Source organism: Harpia harpyja, chromosome Z (assembly GCF_026419915.1).
Source record: "Harpia harpyja isolate bHarHar1 chromosome Z, bHarHar1 primary haplotype, whole genome shotgun sequence".
Taxonomy (NCBI): domain Eukaryota; kingdom Metazoa; phylum Chordata; class Aves; order Accipitriformes; family Accipitridae; genus Harpia; species Harpia harpyja.
Window position 1 is genome coordinate 33,421,574 of NC_068969.1, and position 16,546 is coordinate 33,438,119.

Here is a 16,546-nt window from a genome sequence, read left to right on the forward strand (position 1 = left end):
CCGCCGACCCCCGCATCTCCCGCCGCAGCGGCGGGGGAGGCGCGGTCTGGGGAGGGAATGGGGGGGGGCGGAGCAGGTGCCAGGGTGTGTCGAGCAGCACCGCCCGCCGCCGCCGCCGCCTCCCCCCGCGAAGGAGCCGCTCTGGGCGCGCAGAGCGGCCGCGGTCGCGCAAGAGGAGGAGGAGGAGGAGGAGGAGGAGGAGGAGGAGGAGGAGGGAGGAGGAGGAGAAGGGAGGAGGAGGAGGAGGAGGAGGCGGCTCGCCCGCGGGACGGAGGCGGCCGGCCGGGCCATGCTGGAGGCGCGGCGGCACCTGGCGGGCGCGCAGAGCCGGCGGGCGGCGGGGCAGCCTCCTCGGCGCTGCTAGGGCGGCGGCAGCGGGAGCCGCGGCGGGGGCTGCGCTCGGTCGGGGGCCGGGCCGCGCCGGGAGGGACCTTCTCGCCTCGCCTCGCCGGGCGGAGGCGCCGCCGCCGCCTCCTCCTTCTTCTTCCTTCGGCAGAGGCGGCGCGGCCGCGGGAGGAGAGGACCATGAACCGCGCGGTGCTGGCCTGGCTGGTGCTCTGCGGGAGCTTGGCGGGGCCGCGCCTCGCCCGAGGTGAGGGGACGGGGATGGGGGGGGGAACGGGGGGACTGGGGGACGGGTTGTCGGGGCCGCGCCGGAGCTCTCGCAAAGTCAGAGCCGAAGTGCGCGGGGGGGACCGGGGAGGCGCGACTGGCGGGCGGCTCTCAGCCGGGTGCCTCCGTCTGGGCTTGCCTTTTTTTTTTGTTTTCTTTATTAAAAAAAAAAAAAGAAAATACTTACCTCTACATTTTAAATAGAAGCCGAAGAAAGATCCATCCTCAGACATGTTCTGTTTTGAAACTACGCTTAATTAGAGGGGAAACAAACGCCGTGAGAGCTTAAATGTAATCCAGATGAGCGGCTGGGAAGATTTAATAATAGCCGCAGAGCTGTCCACATCTCTTTTCCCTTCCCCCCCCCCCCCCCCCCCCCCCCCGTCACCGGTCTTCATTTTAATTTGAAGGCTGTTAGCTCTCAGCCGAAGAGCCAGCAAACCGCGGAACACTTTGCAAACACGTTCTGGGGCTTTAGTATCTCGACAGCAGTGAACAGCTCTTGTAAGGCGACCCTGTTCCTGTCTCCCTCTAACTAGGGCATCTCCATCTAAAACACCAGCGGCGCCGTCTCTGTCTCATACTCCCCCTCCGCCCCCAAACCCCCAAGCAAAGCCCAACCCTACCCCAGAAAAATAACTTTAGAGCTCTTGGAGTTCTCTTTATTGTTATTTAGAACAATTACGTAGTGGAGGCTAGGTGGATTTTCCCTCCTCCCGGCATTAAAAAAAGTTGTCGGAGCTCATCTTGCTACGAGCTGAGCGTCGGGGGCGGGGGGGGGGGGGGCAAGACCGGGTTCCGCAGCAGCACCTCTTGCGAAGGGGCCGGGGCTGGCCCGGCGGGAAGGCGCCGGGGGCGGTGGGGCTTCACCTGCCGCCCGTCCCGTCCCGTCCCGTCCGCTGCTGGTGCCGGTGCCGGTGCCGGTGCCGACCGCCGCTCCCCGCCGAGGCGGGCGCAGCGCCGCTGGGGAAGGAGCTCAGTCCCCGGGCGCAGGGACCGCCGTGGGTCCCCTCCGCACTGCCACCTCGACCCACAGCACGAAACCCTCCGTGGGCGGCCGCCGTCCTACGTGGGGGCTTCCCCCTGTCCGTCCGTCCGTCCGTCCCCCCCCCCTCCCCCGGCACAGCCTTTTCGCCCTCCGCCAGCTCCAGACATGCCCCTTTGCCGGGGCTGTGTCTGTCCCTCCGTGTGATGCATCCGGCGTGGGGGGAATGTCTCGGGGTTGGAGACCTTTTTATTATCGCCCCAGTTGTTATCTTCCCGAAGCTTAGTAGACCAACTGTTATCCTAATGAGTAACGTAGTATTTCCGTTGACTTTTAGACCTGTTCCCGTCATTATTCACATTTTTTATTTTAAAATGAAACCAATGTATCAGTAAAATTGAATATTTTATTGGATCTTAAATTATTCAGCACAGTGGCTTCTCCGAATCCAGTAACATTCACGCAGTTGCAGCGAGCATGTGATAGCTTATGCAATATGTCCTTGTACCTGCAGTTTATGCCCAAAGTCTTTTAAGCAAAAGATACTATGTCTGCCACAAAGTCTGGACTTGTCATAAATACTTTGCATGGGGCTTCTGTAGGACTTCTCATAGTTCACATCTGAGACGTTTTTTCATCTAAGTCTACGGTCTTGCCATGTTTTTAGGTAACTTCAGAACAGAGATATCTTCTTAGGTTTTCTAATAGAAGTGAAATAGGAAGGAAAAAAAATCCATTTGCTCTGTGATTGCTTAAGCTGTAATTGTTCAGTTAAAGGTTTGTCCTTGGCTTTCAAAATGAGACAGAAGAAAATTATACAGAGTCTTTTTTTATGCTGAAATAGACTAAAACGTTGCTTGACATGTCTGATATACTGGGTTAATTTTGCTCACTGTCATAACGTTTACTTTTAATAGATCCTCTCAAAGTTATGATGACTGTAAGCACTATAAGTAACTGAAACTCTTTAGAGAGCAGGTTTTAAATGCTACAAAACTTTTTGTGCTTTGTTTGAACATAACTTGCTGATGAGTCCATTTGCATAATGTGTATAATGAAAACCCATGGTAGTGTCATCTATGCAGTGGCCAGTTCTTCCCTGTCTTCTTTTGGGGTAAATTCCACCTGCAGATCAAAGTTAAGTCATGTAGTTCATTACTGACCCGTGTTTCAAGTCTACAAAGAAAAATACCAACTGCTTTTTTATTGGAGCTCTGAAAAGTAATGATGGAGGTCAAAATCCTGTTTATTCGTGGTATCTTAAAAACCTCTTTTGCTTTTTGTGTTTGGAACACATACATAGTATATCAGCAAGGGTTTTTTTTCTTTTTTTTTTTTTTAAAGGGAGGGAGGAGGAAAAAGATTGAGAGAGGTGATAATGACGATGATGATGATGATGATGATGATGATGATGATGATGATGATGATGATGATGATGGAAAAAGTCATCCCAGTGGAAGACTGCAATTTTCTTCTTTGGCCAATCTAATAAATTTGCAATCTCATGCACTGTAACAGAAGTCTGATCTTCAGAGATGCATTTAATATGCCTGTATATGATGAAACTAGGCTTCAAGGGTGCAGTGACTTCTACCCCTTAGTTTGCAAGGAAGATGCAGGTGCATTTTTAATAAGGAATGTCCTTTTATACATATTTCAAAACAGCTGTAAGGTTTTACATTTGCTGTTGCTGTTCCGTGGTCAAATTTGAACATGAGCCAATCTGATGTTCTACGGTGTAGTGGACAGACAGTAACTGCAAGAGTGACTACAGAGACTACAAGAGATTATTTCAGGTGGAAGAAATACAGTGCATCTCATCTATAGTAATACAGGTTCCTGAGTCCCACTGTGTATTTTTTTAGAAACAAATAAGCCAGTACCTTTCAGAACAGTCAGTAAAGATTGGGATCCAATGAAAGGAAAACCTAATTTAAAACTGGTGGCTGTTTTAGTCCCCAGATTTACCTCATGGAATGGGGTAAGCTGATCAATCGGCTATGGTAACAGCACTCTAAGTACATAGCAAATCGGTATATTCCATGTCTATGTGTTAAATGTCTTTGCAACAGGATCTTCTGAAGATTTACCATTTGAGTTGTCTTCATTGTGAAGCTGGTCGTTAAATTGTATCATGCGTTTTCAGTTAGCTTGATGCTGAATTTTTATGTATGGTTTGCCTAAAAGCAATATTGACATTGCCAAAACCAGGCAAATCTAGTTCTTTGTTTCATGACTGTGTCCTGTCAGCCTGAGATAAATATTTTGGAACTTTCAAGGAACTGTTTCAAAGATGTTGCTTTTTCTCCATTACAGTGGGAACCTTCACTCTCTCTGAGGCTTAGAAGTTTCTATAAAGCCTCTTTCTGCAGCTGGAATGAGCTGCAAGGAGTAAAAGTGCTGAGAAACAAGAGAGGTAAACTGTAGCTTTGTTCTCATGTAACTATACTGAAAGACTGGAAAGATCACAGAGACTTTTAAAGACTGAGATTCTTCTGTTTTACAGAATGCTTTTGCATCTTCGGATGGCATCTGCTTCTGTGCAAACTGCTGACAGTGTGACCCTGCATAATGATTTTCACTGTTCTTTTAACAAATTACATTTGTATTCAAATTGATTTTCCGTGACTGCTCATATAGCTTCCAGAAAGCATATAGCAGATATACTATTGCATCCTGTACGTGTCTGGTCAGCACAGGATAGAATTTGATGTCCAGTCAAGCATTATTATAACTGGAATTAATAGTCCAGTTGTAATAGTGGTGGTATTAGTTGGTTTTTTTTTAAGTGTCCAACTTCCTCTTTCTCTGCCCTTTATGTCTTTATCCTTTATGTTTTTTTTCAAAGGTTATACTTCATACAAGGTTGTGTATCAATGGTAGCATAGTGAAAAGGGGCACTGTCTTACCTTCCCTCCTCCACATTTTTCCAATTACCATCCAGTTGAAAATCAAGGAAATGATTAACTTTGGAAGTTATTTCAAAAGATAATCACTTCTTATTAAAAGGTTGATATTTATGCCTTGAATTAGCTGTTTGTACAGCACATGTCCATACAGCAGCAGTGACAAACTCACAGCTTGGTATCCCTTCAAGTATAAATATCTGGAGAAGCAGCGTTTAAGAAACTGCAAGAGTCAAGAAATAAATCTATGTTGTTCTCTAATTTATTGTGAGTCACATAGGAGTTAGCATGTTACTGTTTTCCATTTTTTAGGTTTTTACACATTTCAAACTTATATAAGCCACAGAGCCAGGAGTATTTCTGAAATCTTAAAGGATGGTCAGTGTTGTATTACAAGTGATATTGGGCTTTGTAGCATACTTGAAGCCCAGCTGCCTTGAGTTTGAAATAATATGGGTTAAACATAAAAACAGTATTAATTTATTTCAACTTTCAAAACAGGTTCACAGTGAAAATAAGAGTTTTAATTTTTCTTGGTCAGGTGATACATTAGAAAATAAAAGGTGAGTTAAAAGATTCAGACCCAAATAAGGGTTGTAATAACCTTAACATTTGCAAACCTAAGACCTCTGGAAAATGCTGTCTTACATTGGAGGACCTACACACATTCTCCATTTAAAGGGGATGAAGGGAGAATGTAGGGGGAAAGCCAACATCAGCCTAAATTCAGTGAGTTATATCAGCCTGAGGAGTAAGTGATAATGGGTCTAAGTTTCCTTTATAGGAAACTTAGATCTTACGTTAAAGGGAAAGCTACTCACTGAGTGTAGTGACAGTAGGGTATGGCTAATTTTCTAATGATATGGTGTGTAGGGGGTAAAGCAGCCTTTGTGCCATTCGTATTGCAGGAGCAGAGTGTGGACCTGTTCAAAAACAGTAACTGCAATTGCGTAGCTGGATCTGGGGTATTACTGAAAGCAGAGGCTGAGCTAGCAGCTGGTGTCCCAGAAATTTGGAGATGCAGAATTTGTGCATGTATTTTCATGGTTTGGGATTTTATCAAATTTCAGTCTCATTGTTGGGGCAATGTACTTGTGGGGTTTTTCTATTGTTTGTTTGTGTGGGTTTTTTTCTCTTTTGTCAGCAAGCTGTGTTTCCTTTCATCACAGTGGGCGTGTTCTTCTATTTTAAGTTTTAAAAGCTGAGAAATGAAACAGACCATGGTTATCTAATAAAGTCTCTAGCTAATAATTACAGTATGTGGTGTGTGTGTGAATGCATTATCATATGAAACACACATGAAAACAATTTTACACACTATACAGTGGCTATATGCATACATACTATATTGTGTCTATATCCACATTTCAGATCATGTACAGAGGAATTACATTCACTTATGTGCCACACATCAAGTCTGATACTCCTTAAAACTTTGGGTAATGTTAGATAAGACTTCATTGTCCTATGAATTCGGGATGCACAGCTCCGTATTTCAGGTCAAAATTGGTTATATTCAACAAAAGCAATGAACATCTAAGGCTGTGTTTTTGAGACTAACGATAGTATTCCTTGCTTCTCTCCACAACCTCCAGACTTTAGTAATGGGCCATTTGTAGGCAAAGGCTTTTTATGACAACAAGTTTGGTGAAGTTGTTTGAAAATACAGAAGAAAGTACTCATTCATCTGTGCCTTTTAAATGGAGAACCTTGGAGTAGCTATCTTGGCTATACCACTTGTGGCAGCAGAACATCAGGTTTTCAGTTTTAGGAGATTTTAACCACAATATTTAAAGCAGTAAAGTCCAGTATGCAGATGACAGCAGGGAGGAGCAGCAGATGGGTAAGCAAGCGCAAGAAGATCTGCTCTCCTTGTGTTTTGCCTGGGTAGGAGCTTTGCACATCCCAGCGGGAAACTAAAGGTGTGAGCGAAAAATGTGCAACTGCTTCAGTTTCATGGGTCATATGTGACCTTGGTGGCCAAAAGGAAGAGGGAGCGGAGGCAGAGCCTCCATGGGAGGAGGTGGGAGATTCGATGTGGGTGCTCCGTGGTGCTTCTTGTCCCAGGTGGTGCATGGGAGAGTAGGGGCAGATCTAGAGGCATAACCTGTCCGGCATGCAGTGTCTGCATCAAGTGGTGACTCTTGGGTTAAAGCGATTGAGAAATTTGCCAACCAAAAGTACTTTATTGAAACATTGCAATTCTGTGCATACAAGAGTTCAACCAGTAATCAGTCTTCCCTGTCCTACTCTGGTGTTTAGCTTGCCTGGGACATGGACAGCATGGGTTTGAGTTGACTGTTAAGTGGTTCAGACTATGGATTTGAACCTGAGAGTTTCAAATTTTTTATTTCAATACAGGACATTTTCAGTGTTTTGCACATAAACTTCTTTCCTTCTTCCTGTCCCACTCCCCTTGCAACTCATTTTTTCTTTAATTGTTTTCAGTTTTAAACAACACAAGGCATTTGTGCATAGCCAGATTGTGGCCCTACTGTAGGATAAAGCTACAGTTTGGACATAGAGGGCTTTTTTTGTGTCTTTGAGTATTCTTACAATAGTAACTTTTTGACAGAGACAAAAAAAAACCAGAACCCTGAAAGGTGATTGCTTTGCCAATTTTTAGCTGCAATAATTTTATTTGCCATGCTTCTGTGTAGGAAGGCTGACAAAATTTCTACAAAAACTGCTTTTTTCCTATCATTGTCAAGATGCTGTGTCAGCCTGTATAATTATGGAGAGCTGTGACAGCAGTGCGTAAATAACAGTAATTTCTGCCATCTGATTACTCATGTCTTAGGTTTCTACAACAGTGAAACTACAACAGACAATATAGAAAATACTTTTGGATAAGATGTGTGAGTGTGAAAAACAGAAAAAAATAGAAAATAAAAGACGTTTGATTTATTTTATTTTCAACATTTACATCTTTCAGTCTGTCTCTCCCTCATGTACAACAGCCTCTATCACTGCTGGATATCACTGCACACAACCAGCCCCTTTAATCTATGCTTCCTCTCTGATTTTTTCTCTATTACAGTCCCATAGACCATACTGCTTTAATCTGTTTGCCAGGTTTTTTTGTTTTTCTAGTTAAGTATTACGTTTGCAGGCAGTGGCCTGGGCTCTGAGACTGACTTTTTTTTTTTTTTTACTTACCCCCTTTGCAGCTTGGGCTTTTGAAATATAGCGATGGAGAAAATATTATTTGCTATGTAACTTGTCAGATTCCTTACTTGTGTGAGGAATTGCACAGGATTGCCTTACAAGGGCTTTTCTAGGTTAAAAACAAAGACCTAGTAGCTGATTGCTTTTAGATACTATTCCAGAACTATTTTAAAACCATGGAATGTCCATGTATTTGAACAATTTTAAGGGAAGATTAGATTAATACTGTGACTAGTGTACAGTGTGAATGGGGAAAGTATGTGCTGTTGTCATGGGAAGTAGCTAAAATGACCTAGTAGTTCTCTTCTATGGTACGTCCTATATATATTTCTTTAATGATGCTTTTGTCTAATTTCTTTGATATCTTTTTTATGGCTTACCTTCTGATCTCATACAAAATGATGCATCCTTTATAGGTAGTCCTTCAGGATAAAGATCAACCTCTTTAATAATGGCTTTCATTTTCCTGGGTGTGATCAATCCCATCCTATTGTAACCTCTTGACTTGCTTCACCAGGCTTCTCTTTAACCTGGTGTCCTTGTTCAAATGCATGTTTTCTGATAGAAACTTCTCTAAGAAATGCTGCATTTTTGCACTGTTGCACACTTGCACATACATGTACACTCTGGTTCCTTCCTATGGTGGTTTTACTTAACCCAAACTCTTCTCCAAATATGGGTCTTCTGGTTCAGCCCATTACTAAAGTCATAGTGGACAACCAGAGTACAACAAAAAAAGGTAATTAAAGCAATGTCAGACATACTTGGGAATGTAGTCTTAGAGATTTATTTTTGCTTTTGCGAAATCTGTTGGGGGAAAAATACCAAATCAACATTCTGAGGAAGAACCCTGAAATCAGCTGGAGTAAGGTGTGGCTGACTATATGTACTGGCTTAATATTAAGACTATGTCTGTATTGCTTCACACAGCAAGAGCAGTTACTACTCCAGTATGCCTCAGTATCTTTCACTGTAGTTGAATAATTATGTGCTAATATGCATTTAAAATGCTGAGTGTGAGTAAAAGAGTAGTAAAAGGTGCAGCTCTGACCTGTGGGTCAGAGCCTCTTGGCCCTTGGAGCGGTGAAACAAAGGTCTAGCCTGTAGGAAACTTCCTAAATCTCTATAGTTTGTTACTGCTAAGCACGTGAGATTTGACAGTATAGGCAAGCCTATCTAATTTCTCTTTGTCACTGACTTTTCCCTAATTTCAGCACTGGTGATGGTCTTACGCAGAGCAATAAAAACCATCATTTCTATGCCATGCTAGTTTTCTGGTAGTTTAGCTTGTTGGGATGACTTAGGGCAGGAGCAGGCAAGCCCCAGCGCTCGTGCAAGGATGGGTGATGGGAAGAGGGAGGGAGGAGCGAGTGACACGGTGCTGTTGGACACCATATGTGTCCTCACCTGGTTCCTTCAGGGCGAAGTTAGGGACAGTTTTCTCCGTGACAGCTTACGCATTTTTTGCCAAGAAATGTGTTTCGGGACCTACCCCTCCAGGTGCTTGCTGGTTCCCAATGTGTGAATGTCCCAAGTCTCTTTTTCGGTGCTAAACAGGTGAAGTTAAACCATGTTGAGCAGGGAGACATGCTCACTCGCTCCCCCACCCTACCCTAAGGCACAGAATGCCACATTTCTCCCTGCCTTGTGTATAGCTATGTATCACCCACTATGGAAACCAGGTACAGAAATCAGACCCAGGATTATGCACTGTGTTCCTGTCTGCATTTCCTTGGCATGGCTGCAGGCAGAGGAGCAAATTCTGCATTTCTCCTGCCATCTCCCAGTACTGAGAATCTGTGTGCTACCTCACCATCCTGGGGCCAATCAAGTGTTGATTAACTAAGCTGTCCTGGTAGGTTATTTTGATGAGAACAGATTACAGTGTTTTTCTTCCCTAATTATTTTGTGCCAAATATTTATCTTACGGATAAAGATCCCTCCTTGGCCATGCAAAGCAGGTGAGGCTCAGGAGCTCCCTGCATGCTCTCAGCAGAGTGGGAGGAGCTGCCTGCCTTAGAAATTCTGCCCTGGCTTATTTCTAAGCAAGTAAACTGCTTTGAAACCACTGGTGAGTAGACGTGGTTCTGGCTCCTCCATTCAGACCAACTGAAGGCTGAGCAGGAAGAAGCCAAAATGAATGAGTAAAATCACTACATGCTTCATTTACTTCAGGAGGAAAAAGAGAGAACTCTTCAAAATGTTAATACAAAATTTTTTTGTTATTTGTTTCACAAGGACTTCAAGTGTGTGTATGTGTGCATGCTGAATCTGGCTGCTGGATTCAGCTGGACAAAGCCTCATCTTTCAGCAAGTAAACAACCTGATCAAGAAGCAGTGTGACCTTCCCAAGTGGCAGTGTCCCTTTAGCCCAGCTTCACACACCAGCCCTGTGGGATCTGTGTCTCTTTCTAGGGTCTGAGACCAGTGACTGACTAATTTTGACCAACTAGTCTGCTGCTTGGTTGTTTTTTGAAAGACAAGTTCTGATTTTTATTTTTTTTTTTATTTCCTGTAGAAAGCAGTAAATAATTAAAAATAGGTACACTGGTTTCTTTTCTAGTAATGAATTGTGGTTATGGCATTATACTTGTAGAAACATATGAACAGAATTTTAAATCCCAACTAAAAATTTCCTTTTAAGGCAGAGGAGGGAAGAAGGAATATCCCAGAACTGTACCCCAACTTCACTGGAATAAAGGTCAGTCAGATTTAATTAAAATCAGTGTTCTGAACTGGGCTTTTCCTCTAGAGCAGCACCATTTTTGGAGCTGAAGAATTTTAGCAAGAAACACAAGAAGTTTTCTTTTACATTTTTGGAGATTCAGGAAGCTAGTCTTTCACCCTATAAATGTTGTAGTCTGGCAGATAATCATAAAGTCTTGTGCTAGTGTCTTTCATAGCAATCTTTTGTCTCTTGTGTCACATCAAGCTTTTTTTGGCTCCCCCCCCCCCTTTCTTCTTGAAGTGTGTGCGCCTTCCAGATGATACAAAAAGCATCCCTGAAGTCTGAAAACAAAGGTCAATACATCACATAGAAAGGCATCTATCTTTAAGAGAAACAATGAGATTTGATGACTGACGTCTGCTAAAAGCCGTGATGTTAAGTATCCTGTAGTCCAAGCTCCTGCACTGCAAGCGTTGCAGCTGCTTGCATATACATTTCATTGTGTCTGTGACAAGTGTTAGTATACTGGTAATATTTACCCAGAGAGTTGCAGGGATCTCACAAACAGGTAATGATCTGGAATTGCTGTTTCAGGAGAACTCTCAGTTAATGTTATTCAGTGTTCTCACTTTATTACTGTATATGCAAGAGATTCTCATTTCTTTTTCATTTTCAAAATGAGGTGTTAGAAGCTTTTAAAATTCGAATTGCAAATGCCCAGTCTGTTTACAGCATGGTATATATATTTTGTAACAGTTGGAATAATTTTTAAAAGCCTTTAATATAGGATGTCAGAACAGATTTTCTGTAGAAAGAGCAGCTTCAGAAAGGGTATAGTTTTGTTCTGCCCCATTTTCCTGTTAAGATACAACAGTAAAACTACTGAAGATTTTAGACGTATTACATCTGTTCTTTGAAAGAGAACAGCATAAAAGACATAAAATTACTGTTCTAGTAGATTACAAGCTGTAGTGTGTATCTGTTGAAATTGGCTTTATGGAAGGTGCTGCTTCTAAGTTGTTGTAGTTTAAAAATAAAATACTAACTTCTTTAGGATCATACCCTCCCTGAGCAATGAAATAACTCTATCGCCTCTGCTCTTCAGCCACATAGGCTTTGCCCAGAGTTTGGGCTTTGGGGAGCAGCCTGAAGATCACAGGTGGGCATCAGTCCACCAGTGGCTGATGAAGGAGTAGGGTCAGTCCTATGCCATGTACTTCCCATTGCTGTCTGTGTGGAAAGGGAGATTATTTAGTTTTGACCCTCTTTAAGGCATAGTAGATCCCTTATTTTCCTGGTGGAAATGAAGACTTGGAAGAAATTGTATCTGTATGGAGTTTATGATTCTTGGAGCAGCATAGATGTGTCACCACATGATCCTGTCAGAGCTCACAGGTAGTCTGGTTATATGGCAGTGGCATGAATTGTAAGAGGTATGTATTAGCTGGGGAAGATGGGTCATTACTGTACTACTGTGCAATTTTTTTGGTGGCTTTTGGCTTTTTCTAACATATCTATACGTACTAACACAGGATAGATCTTTATATAGTATTTATGTTCTGCAATATTCACCAAAAAGTGAAGAGTGGTGGTGATGTTTATAGACAAAACAGGCTTCTGCATTCAGGACAGGTATCTCAGGCTTTCCAAAATTTTTCTGGGAATGTTTCCCTGCATTAGAAATTACTATATTTATCCTTGATATCTACGTAGTGACCTAGTTTGTTTATCACAAACTACCCTGAATTTTTAGACTACATTCACTGTTGTCTGGAATAGTAAAGAAGAGGCTTATTTATTTATTTATTTAGTCATCCATGTATTTTTGTGGGAAGAGGTGTAATTCTCTTCTGTTTGGCTGGATTTTTTGTTTCTTCAAGCTTGAGGTTTTTATGAGGTCCTACTTTCTTCCTTTACACAAAGGTTTTACATGGAGTTTTCTCTTTTCCTGGAACTCTCTGATAATTGAAAGCTTTCTAATAGTTCTGAAAATTAGCAGTGTTACAAGCCATAACGGCCAAGAGCTAGAGTCAGCTGCAACCGCTGTGCACTCAGGGCAGGAAATGCAGACAAAAGGCTTCACTGTGTCAAACACAGTGTTTTTGAAAGTGTTTTGCAGGTTTAGGATTTATATTGTACCTTAACCCACTGCTTCTTTTCTCTGGACTATTATTTTATCCCTTTTTCTTTCTTTTTTCCATTCATAATGTTGACCTGACTTGAACTTCTGGATTTTTGATTTTTCAGTTGATGGTTCAAATACCAAGGGCCCTGGTAGATGTTAATCCAAATTTGATGTTGAAAGTAGGTTGGTCTTCAGATTTAACTCTTTAAGGAATATGGATTCTTGTGGCTTCTCTTGATTTTAATAATGCAAAGACACCTCTTGTGAATACAGAAGAATAACTTTACACCAAAGCTTGCTCTAGATTAATGTCTGCAGCTTTGCCAAAACTATTATCTATATTGCAAGCTGTTACTTCATGTCCAAACCGAGTAATTAAATATTCAAATCAGATGTGCAGGTTTTTATTATTATAAACATAGTTTAGGATTTTATGGTTTCAGAGAACCTTCAGGAAAGAGCTGTATTAGAGCTCCTTAGAGAATGGGCTAAAACCTCTCTGAAATTTTGATTTGTTATATTACATTTTCAGATTTGGACTCCTGTCTCTCAGGCAAAAACAGAGAGAAAAACTGCCAGGACTGCATTAGGTGTGTTTGTGCTTTAATCACTGCAAGTCTGTTTATGATCTGATCTGGGGCCCTTAATCTGGGTTGCTTGCCAGCAATTATATAAAACACCTATCAACTTTTTTAATACTAAATGGTGAAATTATCCTTTTGCAATAAGCCAGTTGAGTAACACTATGTGTACCTGAAATGGACACCACTGTCTTTCAAAGGTGGTGTAGGTGGCCATTTACTCTTGAGAGAACATGCTTAATTTATGTCTATGTGCCAAATGAGACTGCCTTTGGCATGGGCTGCACCAGCTACCCTGGTACATCAGAGACCTTGAGGGAGGATGCTGCTGCCCCGCCCTCAGGCTACAGAGATGCTCAGGGGAGGGACAGTGATGGCCTCGCCTGCTGCGGTGTGCTGTCTGCCATCAGGGAGGACAAACAGGAGATTGACAGGATCTCGCAAAGACCCCACAAAGCCAACAGCTCAAGTCCTGTGTTGCAAGGGAGGAGGGAAATCTAGAGGACCCCTTCCCAATGTGCTGTGGATAGAAACTTCAATGATGGGGGGAAGCTGGAAGCTCATCAATTCTGATATCACATCTCAGCCCTCTTCACCACCTCTGGTTTTGCAGTTACAGGTACCGACCAAGTGCCTGAACAAAGGCAAAAAAGGAGGATGATAGTTAATTGGGACTCCCCTTTGGGGAATGGAGGCACCTGTCTGCTGAGCTGATGTCTTGTCTTGGGTGCTTAGGTTTGGGATGATGCAGAGAGACTGCAGCCAGTGATACTGCCGGGGAGGCCTGGCAAAGAAAATGTGGGGTCGTTGTTGAGTGGGGTGGGTGATTTGGTGTGACAGCAGGCATAGAAGTCAGAGGAACTAAACACTGACATTGCTGCAGTCCTCCCCAGCCAGTCCTGCCAGACCTCTGCACTTGAAGAGATAGGTCAAGGAGAGAAATAACCAGGACTGGTTGAGCATCAGGCTGATCCAGGTGACTGGATACAACCTCACCCATGGGCCAATGGGAAAAGATGGACTGCACCCGAGGGTGCTGTGAGTTGGCCAATGCCCTTGCAGGGTGAGACATCTATAACCTCTGTAAAGTCATCGAGATCTGGGGATGTCCCCAGTGACCAAAGAAAGGCCAATGTTGCACCCATCTTCCAAAAAGGCAAAAAGATTGACTGAAAGGGAAACTCCAAGCTTGTCAGCCTTGCTTGGTCCCTGGGGAAATCATGGAGCATGTTTCTGGGCATGTGAAGGAGAAATCAGCATGGGTTTACTTGGGATAAACCACACCTGACCCACTTGATGGGAAGAAATGATTGGTTTGTGGATGGGGGAAGAGTGGTGGGTGTCATGTACCTGGGCTAGAGTTCTTGACACTGTCGCCGTTCTTGCATCCAAGTTGAGCAGTGATGGTCTGGATGGGTGGACAGAGGGACAGATAAAAAACTGGTTGGATAATGGTACTCGGAGTGCAGTAGTTGATCAGTCACATCAGCCTGGAGCTTGGTAACAAGTGGGTCATCGCTGGGGTCTGTCTGGGATCTCTCCTGATTTACCATCTTTATTAGTGGCCTGGATGAGGTGACAGAGTCCTTGTCCATCAAGTGTGCAGGTTACACCAAACCAGGGTGACCAGTGCATGCCTTCAAGGGCAGGGCTGCCGCTGAGAGAGACCACACTGGGGGAATGACCAAACAGGAGCTGTAAAAAGGGACAAATGCCGAGTTCTGCCCTGGGCAGGGAGAGCCCCTCTGAGGGCATGGGTGTTTGGTTTTTGGACCCCCAGTCCAGGAAAGACCTGGATAAATGGGGGTGAGGTCAGGGAGACCAGTGTGTTGGTGGGGACTGGAGCCCCTGCCCTGCAAATAGAGAACCTGCGGGACCAGGGCTGTGTCAGCAGGCAAGGGGCAGCTTGAGGGGCAGAAGAGCAGCCCCCACTGCCTGTAGGGAGGGGGTTGAGAAGACAGAGGCAGACCAGTCACAGCAGTGCATGGCAGGTGAATAAGAGTTGTCTTCTCTGTAAATATGACCCTTACTGGGGGGTGAACATGAAGACTCATGCCCCTCTTAAGCCCCATTTTGAGTAGCTGTGTGAGATTAAGAGTGTTGTTCAATTAGCCTTCTGCAGAATAGTGATTTTTTTTTTGCCTTTCAATGTAAAGAATAGGATTGGATTTTATGTAGATGCTAACAAAAATAAAATCTTAAGATCTACAGGGTACATCTGGTGTTTTTTGGTTTTGTTTGCTTTTTTACTTTGTAATTGTTGCTTATCATTAATAAAGTAAACTAAGCAACATTAAACAAGCTGCGATTTTCAACGTTAAGTTTTTTTGTTTTGCTTTGCAGTTTACATTTTATAGTCTTGCAGTTGTGTGGGCTGGCAGTAAGAACCCCAAAACAAAGATTTGCTTGCATTATTAACTTCCTTTTATGTTTGTTTATGAAATACAAATGGAAAAAATGGGTATCAATATGTAGAGATTCTTCTTGAACATTTTCCTCCTTGAGATGGTAATAATAGAAATGTCTAATTTCCCGATTGTGACAAAAACACGGCTTTCAAGCATATTGGAATGAAGTTATGAGTCTGCATTTTAAAGTGCAGTCGGGATTTGGCACAAGAGATCTCAGATGAAACCCCCCTGATGAGATCATGAGATTTATAGATTTAAGATTCAGTGATCCTGCAAAGAGTTTAACAACTCTTCTGATATGGGTGTTAAGGGAAGAAATTAAAATGAACTGAATTGGTGATTCATTTTGGTTACACTCTGGGGGAAGAACAGACATTTTCTGATAATTAATTATCTAATTCAAAACCTCCCCATTTCTTGGCTGAGGTAAGAAATTAGATATTTTGTATAATAAAGCAGCTGATCTTTAAAACTAATGGGAAGTGCTTTTATATTTTTCACAAAAACTACAGGCGCTTCAGTTCACTGGGCTCTGGCTCAAGAAATTAGTTTCAAGCAAATTAGCCAGTAAAATGAATGTACCCTGCATTAGTTTATTAATAAAAGTGCTGTGTAAACATAGCTGATCAGTATATGGCAATCTGCATAAGAAGAGAAATAAAAATATGCATAAATTAAAGTCTTGATTGCTGACCATTGATCGTGAGCTATGTTTCTCTTAGTTCGGTATGAAATGTTTCTTTTACTTGAAAAATAAAGACATGTCAGTCGAATAAGCTGGGCAGTTTTCATTGCCTTTGGTTGCCTTCATTACAATTGAGAGTGCTCAATAGAATTTAGAATAAAAAAGGCACAATCTTGCAATGCTGTGCATTCTGGAAAATGTATTCTGAGATGTTAACACTTCACTCTTTATCATGAAAGTCATCAACTGAGGATTACGTTCAGGGTTAATGTTCAGATTCCTGTATTTTCCTCTAACGCTTACACAAGTGTTATCTCCCAGCCAAATTTACCGCAGTGCTAGAGCCCCAAATTAAGGGCATGCTTTCTAGTTTAACTTTTTCACTAGGATCCTGAAACAGTAGCA

General features: G+C 42.9%; 1 protein-coding gene and 1 long non-coding RNA gene across 2 annotated transcripts in view; both read left to right on the top strand.

Annotated features, from left to right (window-relative positions):
* The first annotated feature begins 224 nt into the window (after positions 1-224).
* EDIL3 (EGF like repeats and discoidin domains 3) overlaps positions 225-16,546 on the top strand; it is a 265,042-nt gene continuing 248,720 nt past the window's right edge. Inside the window, exon 1 of the mRNA XM_052778088.1 lies at positions 225-592. Within this exon, the coding sequence (XP_052634048.1) occupies positions 526-592 (67 nt within the window). The 5' untranslated portion in view covers positions 225-525. The remainder of the gene's footprint in view (positions 593-16,546) is intronic.
* On the top strand, positions 3,233-5,759 carry LOC128137289 (uncharacterized). The gene is made up of 2 exons (XR_008233651.1): positions 3,233-4,013; positions 4,104-5,759. It is a non-coding gene; the product is annotated as an uncharacterized LOC128137289 (long non-coding RNA).